At 42.0% G+C, this 10,546-nt stretch overlaps 2 protein-coding genes across 2 annotated transcripts; both read left to right on the top strand.

Annotated features, from left to right (window-relative positions):
- The first annotated feature begins 6,195 nt into the window (after positions 1-6,195).
- On the top strand, positions 6,196-6,932 carry LOC134196246 (uncharacterized). Its single transcript, XM_062665334.1, has 2 exons — positions 6,196-6,689; positions 6,748-6,932. Exons 1-2 carry the CDS (start codon positions 6,429-6,431, stop codon positions 6,910-6,912), a joined length of 426 nt encoding a protein of 141 aa, XP_062521318.1. The 5' UTR covers positions 6,196-6,428; the 3' UTR covers positions 6,913-6,932.
- A 423-nt stretch (positions 6,933-7,355) lies between these two features.
- LOC134188382 (dual serine/threonine and tyrosine protein kinase-like) lies at positions 7,356-10,023 on the top strand. The gene is made up of 4 exons (XM_062656571.1): positions 7,356-7,661; positions 7,719-8,888; positions 8,962-9,220; positions 9,284-10,023. Exons 1-4 carry the CDS (start codon positions 7,435-7,437, stop codon positions 9,767-9,769), a joined length of 2,142 nt encoding a protein of 713 aa, XP_062512555.1. The 5' UTR covers positions 7,356-7,434; the 3' UTR covers positions 9,770-10,023.
- The last annotated feature ends 523 nt before the right edge of the window (positions 10,024-10,546 follow it).

The raw sequence follows: 10,546 nt of genomic DNA on the forward strand, positions 1-10,546 counted from the left end.
CACAGCAAACAATTAATGCTTCTGCTGATACGCCGGTAGTCTTTCGTCAGGCTATCACAGAAATGTACTATGCTTTGCTAGATGCGGTAACTACCCAGTTTAACACACGATTTGGTCGTTAATTCGAGAGGGAATGGAGGTTATATGTCTCTACCTGGTACTTTGTGTGCTTTCTTGTGATATTATCTGACAAAGTTCAGGATACCATACTAAATTTCATCCCAGTGAAAAAGATAGCTTGCCATATTGCGCTCCAAGCTAAAAGTTAATTCGCTATATGTATATTGGCTTAAATGAACCTGCACGTGTATGGTAAAGTTCGGCTGTCAACTCTATAGAAGCAGCCCTAAAACTGCCTGAATCATCTCTCTGTACCACACTTGCAGTATTGGTGTGAATTGTGTGCACATGGCCAGTAAGTAGCTGTTAGTTTGAGTGCTCAATTATAGTGTTATGCATGGGAAAGATACAGTCAGCACTGAGTTCACAATGGGACAATTAGAGAAGTTCTCTTACCCACCACTTTCTCACGTTTATTGGAGAGTTATCGAGCGAGATATTAGGAGTTATCTACGAAACAGTGTTAGTTATAGCTGGTGTTAATAGTCATTTGATTTACCTGGGTTCTTTAGTGAGAGACCTGTCTAAAATTAAAAACTTTATGTACAACTGCTATTTTGGCAGTATACTTATGTGTAGTCTATCATTATGTTTCTAGTATGTTTAGCGGCTATATATATATATATATATATATATATATATATATATATATATATATATATAGGCACGCTAGAGTTAAATATGTATATAGTTTCTTTGTACGGTTGATTTTTATTTTTGTTTTTAGAAATCCATGCCTTTCAATTTTGCTGATCTCTGGTTCTCCCTGCACCAGTTACAATAAGTAACGGATAGTGTAACCGGACCATTCAGAGTTGTTAACAGGCATGGTTACAAAGTATTCAGACAGTTAACATTCTATTGTGCCTATCTAAATGGGATGTCGTTGCTTAGGCTGAATTGCTATTTTCAAATATAGCGTTAAGTTGAACTTGGTAGTTTGGGCACATTAGGACATTAGTTGCCTCTACCATCAATAACTGTAAAGTAATTTGGCCTCTCCAACTGGTGGTATACTTACAATATTTCATTTCCTAAAGTGTCAAGATTAACCATAACAACAACGAGACATTATAACCTTCATTCACTCATCTACTTACACCAGAACATCTGCCATGTGCATTGCACAGCTTTTAAGTGCCAACGCTCGTAGATGATTGAATTTTTTGTAAACAAGTAGCATCTCTTTCTCAGTTGCAAACTGTCTGGATTGCAACGGACTTGTTTCTATCAAGGAAATCGCGTATGTTGCATAATTCATTTAGAATAATTATCATACGCGTACGTCGTGAGTATACAAACAGACACGCCCCAAGTGCCCCCTCTTTCTGCTAGTGCTATACAAAAGAGACTAGCTGCACCTTGCTGTCTATATATCTAATTAAAAAGAGAAAGGGGCCGATTAGAACTACGTTCTGCGACGCCACTTAGCATTTTATCTAGACGTTGAATTCGACTTCTCATATCAGCAGCAAATTTGATTACATTCTAAGCAGTGAGTGGGCGCTAATCATGCTGTTGTGCCAAGTTTCAGTGTCAACCATTGCCTCCCACTCGATCACGCGAATTCGTCTGTTGACTTCATAACAACTCAGTTGAAGCTACCAGTTGATTGAAGGTGAGTAGCGCTATGTAGTATTGCTCTAGTTTTTTGATAGTCACATTTGCCCGCAGCCGTTCAATCAAAAGTGGGACAAGTTTGCTGGACCAGAGCATGCATGTAGGGCGTGTTTACCCAAACCGAACAGAGATAGCTTAGGCGCTATTGTCGCTACCCATGTGTGTTTGCACCATCTGCATCATGATCAGAGTAATGGCTCAATACCTAGAACCCAGCCATGTGACGGAGTTAGTTGTCACGTGAAATTATTACAACACTGTGCTTTATTCGACTACCTCGGGCAAATTATGAACGCTGTTGCTTTGCTTTAAGCATCCAAGTCTTTGCTCTGGTGTTTATTGAAGACTCTCGTTGAACAGACTTTCGTAAGTACAAAACGACCAAACATCTCTCTACAGCTGCTGTACTCTTGCAGCTCTGCAAAGCAAGATCAATCTCTGGGCGCTTTCACACACAATGTTAACTCTGGTTAACTCGGGTTAGAATAAGTTGGGTAGAGTTATGATAATCCTAGTCTACCCAACTTGCGTTCACACGTAGAACACGGGTAATTAAATGCAGGAGATCTAGAGTAGAGCGAATACATCGATTACTGGAAGTTTCTTCTTGAGAACTACGCCGATAGCAGAACACAAGAAGGAGAAGCCATTTGTACGTTGGCGAGATCAATTCTAGGACCTGTTTGTGCACATATAGGACGTGTCTTCGCTTAACTCCAATCTAACTCGAAGCCAGGACTTTAAAGCCTAACCTTCGTTCAGCGCTAGTCGTAACTCGGGTTAACTTGGGTTTACCTAAACTCGCGTTCACACGACTGGGGTAATTATAATTGGAGTCAAGTTAATCCGAGCTAACCCGAGTTAACCCTGTGTGTAAAAGCGCCCTCTGGTCTGTTCATTTGTTCGCCATTTTTGAAACGTTTGTGTTCCCTGCTAGAGCAAAAAGCAAACGAAGTTGCACTGTGACATTTCTTGTAAGCTAGGTTATAAGCGTGTTCGTCATTGTGCTAATGTTTTTTTCAGCATGTCTACGAAGAAGATTATGTCGAGGACGGAGCAGTCATCCACAGATTCCAGCAACGACCTTCCGTCTGAACAAGAAATTGTTAATTGTACACACCTACCTCAACTATGTAAATGGTGCGAAAACGAAGGAGTCCAAGTTGTCGGCTGTACAACTTCACTATCCTTGCAGAAGCGACTTCTCCAATATCGAGGAACATTGCACGCACGCCAACCTCCCGTACGCCAACCTCCCGTAAGCTTAAAACCATGCAAATGTGTTTAGTGGTGCGTGCGCGCGCGCGCGCTCGTGTGTGTGTGTGTGTGTGTGTGTGTGTGTGTGAGTGTGTGTGTGTGTGTATTTTGTGTGTGTGTGTGTGTGTGTGTGCGTGTGTGTGTGTGTGTGTGTGTGTGTGTGTGTGCGTGTGTGTGTGTGTGTGTGTGTGTGTGTGTGTGTGTGCGTGTGTTTGTGCGTGTTTGTGTCTGTGTGTGGGCGTGTTTATGTGTCTGTCTGAGTGTCTCTGTCCGTTTGTGTTTCTGTCTGTGTGTTCGTCTGTATGTCCGTCTGAGTGTTCGTCTGTGTGTCCGTCTGTGTGTCCGTCTGTGTGTCCGTCTCGGTGTCCATCTCTGTGTGTGTGTGTGTGTGTGTGTGATTGCATGCGTGCGTGCGTGCGTGCGTGCGTGCGTGCGTGCTTGTTGTTTTTCTGTGTGTCTGTGTGTCTGTGTGTTGTGCTCGCGCGGCGTGCTTCCTGAATAATAATAAGTATTATTTATGTGTTATCTAGCCGATCACAATTGCTGAATCGGTACTCCTAAAATTTCGCTGTACAAAAGATAAACTTTTACAATTATGCAAGGATATCGAAACATTTGTCTATTTGGATGACGTCTATGATTGCCTCGAGAAACTCGGCCTGACAGAAGACGAAGAAAGATGGTTGAGCAAGAAAGCATTTGAAGATATCAGAAAAGATTGCTCCAAGAAGCCCGTGCTCCTAATTGCAGGTAATTGTGTTACTATTGCATTTTTGAATTACTCGTAAGTGTTTTAGACACTTCATATTGAATGGGTTAGTACAGGCGACAGGAAATTAAACGGGCTGCATACCGATATCGCGACTTTAAAGGAAAGACCTTATGCTAATGAGTGCAGCTATCCCGCTTTTTCGACATCTTTTAGCTGTTAATGTATGAGTATAATCCGGTTTGTGAGAATAGTAGCAGATGTTTGATGATCAATGCATTTAGACATCTCTTGTATATTAGCGAATTATATATCTATAGGGCGCGTTCAATTGACCTTTTTGAAAAAGGACATCTTGAAAGACATGTTCGATGGATCACTGACTTGTTTTGAAAATCTCTATCAACCTTTTCCAATTTTCCAGCTCTTGGCTGGAATTAGAAGTTTGAAAATGAGACGTAGTTCAGAAGTAAACGTCTATTGGCAAAAGACATCTTCGGCTATAATTTTCATCTTCGTCGTCCATAAAATCCATGAATCCTTGAATTTATAACAGTTAAACAGTGCCAACGTTGTTAGTTAAATAGGAACAACCAACTGAGCGTTGGCAAGATACGGCCCTCTTTCATCCAGGAAGCAATGCTGCATGGGGTTTAGTATTTCGAACATTTCCAACTTCTGTTTTTCAAGATCTGCTTTGTTGATCTACGTTTGGGCTTGTTTGTATAACACAAAGCCATCAGAATACGCTATCTATCCTTCTTGCAATCTATTTCAAGTTTGTGAGTGTATGTGTGTGCGTGCGTGCGTGCGTGCGAGCGTGTGTGTGTGTTTGTGTGTGTGTTTTGGAGAAAATGGGCAATGGAATGGGTAAGTAAGTGAATGGGTAAGTAGGTGGGTGGGTAAGTAAGTATATTGGTGGGCAAGTATTTACGTAGGTGGGTAACTAAGTGCGTGAGTTGGCAACTAGGGGGTTGAGTGGGAGGTGGATGAATGGGTAACTGGATGGGTGGATGAATAAGTGGGTGGGTGAATGTATAAGTGTGTGCGTGGTGGATAAGTATGTGGGTAGATGAGTAAGAAGGTGGGTAGTGGGTAAGTAAGTGAGTGGGTGAGTAAGTGAGTGAGTGCGTGGGTAAGTGGGTGGGTAGGTGTTCGGGTAAGTGCGTGGATGCTTGAGTAAGTCGGTGGGTAATTTGGTAAGTGATTGGGAAATGTCTGAGGGTAGTGGCTGGATAAGTCTGTGGGTTGGTGGGTAAGTTGGTAACTGGGTAAGTGGCTGGATTAGTGGGTGGATGGATAAATGGGTACGTCAATAAGTGGGTTGGTTAATATGTAGGTGGGTGGATAAGTGGGTGGATAGATGGGTAAGTAGGTGAGTGGGTGGGTTGGCAAGTGGGAGAGTGGCTTAGTATTTGGGAAAGTGAGTGAGTGGGTCGGTAGGTGCAAGGGTGGGTAGTAGGTGAGTAGGTAGGTAGGTGGGTGAGTGGGCGATCGGGTTGGTGAGTGAGCAAGCGGATATGTAAGCACACGGGTGTGTGAGCAATGGGGTGGGTGTGCAAGCGGATGGGTGTGCAAGCGGGTGGGTTGGTGCGCAAGCGAGTGAAGAGTACGCTGGTGAAAGGGTGGGTACGTGGGTAAGCGGGTGGGTAAGTAGGTGGATGGTTTGATGGATGGGTAAATTGTTGAGTAAGTGGTTGGGTCAGTGGGTGAGTGTGGGTGGACAACACAAGTGGGTGGATGGATGAGCAAGTGGTTGTGTGGGTGGGAAAATGAGTAGGTGGGTGGACAAGTGAGTGGACGGGTGGGCAAGTGGGTGGGTGGGTAAGTGGGGAGTGGGTGGGTGGGTAAGTGGGGAGTGGGTGGGTAAGTGGAGAGTGGGTGGTGGTAAAGTGAGTGGGTGGGAAAGTGGGTTGGTGGGGGATGTAAGAAATGGGTAGGTGGATGAGCAATTGAGTGAGTGGTTGGGCAAGTGGGTGGGTGAGAAAGTGAGTGGATAAGTAACTGGGTGGGCAGGTGGTAAGTTGTTCGGTGGGTGGGCAAGTTGTTGGGTCATTGGGCAAGTGAGTGTGTGAGTGGGCAAGTGGGTTGGTGAGTGGGAAAGTGGGTGAAAGGGAAAGTGGGTGGGTGGGAAAGTGGGTTGGTGGTAAAATGGGTTTGTGGTAAAATGGGTGGGTGGGAAAGTGGGTGGGTGGGAAAGTGGGTGCGTGGGAAAGTGGGTGCGTGGTTGAGTAAGCGGGTGGTTGAGTAAGCGGGTGGATAGTTGTAAGTTGGTAGGTGGTAAGTGAGTGCGTAGTCAGTGGTTGGGTGGATGGGTAGGCAAGTGGGAGGGTGGGTGGGCAAGTGGATGAGTGGGTTGGCAAGTGAGTGGCTGCATGAGCAAAGGAGTGGGTGGGTGGGTGGGCAAGTGGGTGGGTAAGTGAGCAAGTGAGTGGGTAAGTGAGCAAGTGGGTGGGTGGGTTGGCAAATGGTTGGTTTGGTCGGTAAGTGTTTGGTGGTTGAGTAATTGGGTGGGTGCTGGACGTGTGGGTTCGTGTAAGCATTTGGACTGGCTTTCGTCAATGGACCTTTCAGGCAACATTCAGTTCCACACTTTTCATCAAAAGTTTACAATGATGTCAAATTTTCTCATTTAGGTAGCACTTCTTCCGGAAAAACAACATTGCTTAACCTTTTGCTTGGGGAACCACTGCTTCCCACAGGTCACAATGCTACGACCTCCATGCTTTGTGAAGTGAGATACGGCGAAAGAAAACAGGCTATTGCTCATTACGGAGAAGGCGATGACAAAAGAACTAAAAAATTGCTTGACTTAACTACCGCAGAACACCAAGAAAATCTTCGTAGAATTGTTACCTCTACAAGAATCAACAGAGATCAACTGCAAGCAACATCAGCTGAGAAAGAGGACATTTCTGAGAGCGATGATAGCAATGGTAGATGCGTACGATTAGAAATCTTGTGCCCGCTGGAGTTTCTAAAAGTATTTTTTAGCAGAATAATAAATAAGTGAGTTTTCTCGACTGTTTGCGAATTTTTAGAACATTACACTGATTGATAGTCCAGGAACGACAGAAGACGATTCAGAAAATAGCGATGCTAGAGAGATGACAGAGAAGGCCCAAAGAGATGTCGCTTGTGGCTCTATTTTCGTGTTGGACGGCAGTCGATCTGCACAAGAAGCAGCGCAAGTGAGGCTAACTTAATGTACATAGAAAATGTGTTTCTGGCCGAATATGATAAAGGTAACATTGAAACTGTTTTGTTTTAATTTATAATCCCAATAGGATTTAATTGCATTTTATATTCTTAAAATTTTATAAATTTATTAATTGACTATAAACATTCAAAGTTTAATGGTCTAACTTTGGCAGAAAGTGAAGTTGTAACAAGTACGTTCTTCAGTTGCTTTTCTAGTTTAAACAACATTGTCATAGTCATCCAGTTTCATACATAGATAAATTACTGAAAGACAGAAGCTGATATTCTATCGTCACATTTATACCATTACATGTACCATTAATGTTTATAAAATAGGTCGGCTAAGCGTTTCTTTGTACGTGTATCTAAAACTTGTAATTAAGTAAAATTGGCATGTTTTCTTTCCATGTTCATTTCTATTTTTTCGTTGATCTGCATAGGTTGGCTTTTTGCTGAAAGCGTTTAAAAAACAAGTTGAATATTTAGCTTCACCGGAGTCTGCAATCTTTGTTTTGAACAAGTGGGATATGGTTGATGAAGAGGCAAAAATGAAGCAGTTACGAATTGTTACTGAATGCCTTAAAAGAAGATGGCCAATGATTAAACCTTATCAAGTGCTACCACTCAACTCGAAACAAGCCGAAATTTGTCTATACAAGACAGGCACGTTAACTCCAGATCTAAAAGAAGTCTGCGAAACTATAACAAAAATTCTTCCAGAATCCCTCAACAACATCATTATGAAATCCTTAAGGTATGTCAAGTAATAATGATTTTCAAGTATACTTCATTATTTTGGATTTATGTCTAGCAAACCTTGCGACTTTATTGTCTCTGTTGAAAATGTGTTGCAAACAACTATCAGGCAGCTGAAATTACCTGTTTCTCAGAGAAGTATATTAAATGGTAAGAGCAGAGAAAATCTAGAACAGTTTCAAACATTGTTAAAAGAAATGAAAGCCAAACTCGAGACGAAAGTTGGCAGCCTGAAAGATGACCTTTTGCCTTACCTTCAGACGGACGCGGTTCGTCAAAGCTTTCATAATTGGGATGTATCTTCTTTACCGGTTAAACAGAAGGCAGCTGTTGATGCAGGCAAAGTAGAACAATTTGTGTATGTGAAGCTATTCCAGATTGTAGATAGCCACTGCAAGGAAACTGATCTTCAGCAATGGGCAAGAACAGCATTGGATCGAGATGTTGCAAAAGCAGAGCAAATGCTGAAACAAGCAAACATGCACATGAGCGGTTCTGTTCAACCAACATTTAGAATCAACGACAATCACGGCTATTTATTGCCATATTTATGCCAATTAATTACTATTTGCGCCGCTTTCGGCGTAACGGTAGATGAAAAAGCTGTCTTAAGAATGGTCGCAAGGTCGGGGATAGGAGATTTTTTTGCGACTGTGGTATTACCAAAGGCCGTAGCTGCGGTTCCAACACGCTTGACTATAGTAGCTTTTGTTGGCAGTTTAGTGGCTGTGGCAGTAGCTAGAAAGCTCTGGAAAATAAAAGCCATTAAAGAATTTAAAGAGAACGTAAAGCAAGCTTATGACAACTATATTGCAGATACTTCACAACTGCAAGAGATTATATCGACGGTGATGCAGTTTCATTGCAAACATGTGCAAGCTGTATTAGACACACTTCCTCAAATGCATAAACAAATTCAGAAAACGTTACATGCAGTTGGAAAGGCAGAAGAGAAAAATTGTCCAAAGTATGAACAATTGTTAAGCAAATGGCAAGAACTAAATGGCAAATTATCAATTTTGACTCTCCAATGCATGCCTCACAAGTTTACTAGCAATGATATCTTGTGGCCACAGCCGAACCCACCAGTAGGTAGTGGAAGTTTTGCTGAAGTTTACAAAGTCACCATTCCTGGTGCGCATGAAGTTGCATTAAAAGTAATAAGACATGATGTTACGCAGGGAAACACAGCTTCTGAGGTGAAGAAAGAATTTGATGTTTGCAGGTATCAAATTTTGATCTTTATAGTCAGTACCATGTATGGTTTGTTGAACACTTATCAAATTTCATTTTGGTAGAAAATGCAATCATGAGAACATCGTCAAGTTTTGGGGGTCAATACAACTCTCGTTACACCCTCTGAAGATAGGATTGCTGTACGAATGGTGTGACCGCGGAACTTTGGCTTCTTTTATTAAACATGCCCAAGAAGAACCAGCTTACACACTAAGTGGCTTTTCGATTGCTCAAAGTCTTGCACTGGATATGCTCAGTGGGATTTGTTACCTACATGACAATGGCATCATTCATAGAGATATGAAACCTGAGAATGTGCTCGTAAGCAATCAATATGCTATTGTCAGTATAATGACTATTGTCTCAGTTGTTTTCTTTCTCTAGATAACAGGTCAGGGAAAAGTGCGTCTGGCAGACATGGGACTTGCGAAGCCAATCGAACTAGTAAAAGGTACACTTTGTGGAACACTGTGGTACATGGCACCGGAAGTATTTCTTGAGAAGCCCTACACAGAACAAGTAGATATGTTTAGTTTCGGAATCATTATGTGGGAGCTATGGCACAAAAAGCGAGTCTATGAAGTCACAAGGGCACCTCCTTTACAGCTTTTCTTGAAGATGGTAGAGACAGGTAAGCTACGTCCAGGTGATGGACAATTTATTGGTGAAGGTATCTCGTATGGAACCCTCTCCCGATCTCAGCACAATCAGCAACCAAAGCTAGCTACTGCAGTCGATGTGCCTCAGACTACAATTAAATCGTGGGCAGATGTTGCAAGAACTTGCTGGTTATCAAACTTTGATAGTCGGCTATCAGCATATACAACTCATGAAAAAATATCTGCTCTTTCTGTTGGAAGCGACGAATGACTACGTATTAAAATTCACAATACATCCGAGCCTTTCTTAATACAAAGGTGTCAAGTTGTTTGCGCATTTGAATGTGGTATAGGGCGTGACTGAACACACCATAACTTCTTCCAATATATATAGTTGTTGTAGCTGTTTGTATGTTAAAAAAGTCGCGATTGCGCGTGAGCTTGTATGCTAGCTGTGTTTTATTTTATTAAACAATTGTCATTGCAGTTATTATGTGAATGTGAATTATTTTCTTTCTGAGAAACTGCGGGTATGAGTTTACTCTATGTTTGCTGTTAAATTTGGGTTTGTTATTGAGTCGAATAATTCAACGTCCAACTGGCAACTGTAATAGACGTCTATCTAAGCTACAGAACATATACGTTTGTCTAAAGATGTAATCTATGCAAGCGTCGATCGTCTTTCTACCATGCAGTGTACATGTCATGAATGCTTTGCATGGCTTACAGACCATGCAGCTAAATAACGTCAGAAAAAGTTTATTAAATGGTCCTGACGCCTTTTCAGAAGGATCAGTAGTTTTATTTAATTTTATAGCAAATTCTTCCAACTGCCAAGTGGGCAATGGAAAGAGTGTTTCTACAACCACGGACACACACGCGCACACACACATACAACCACACGGACACAAGTTAGGCATCATGAAATGTAGGAAGTTGACTTGATATACAAGCAATGGCTGGTATTATAGGATAACTAACACGTATAGCCAAAATATTATTGCATTCAAAAATTTTTTAAATACATTGTACAACATCGCATTTTTAA

Source organism: Corticium candelabrum, chromosome 1 (assembly GCF_963422355.1).
Source record: "Corticium candelabrum chromosome 1, ooCorCand1.1, whole genome shotgun sequence".
NCBI lineage: Eukaryota > Metazoa > Porifera > Homoscleromorpha > Homosclerophorida > Plakinidae > Corticium > Corticium candelabrum.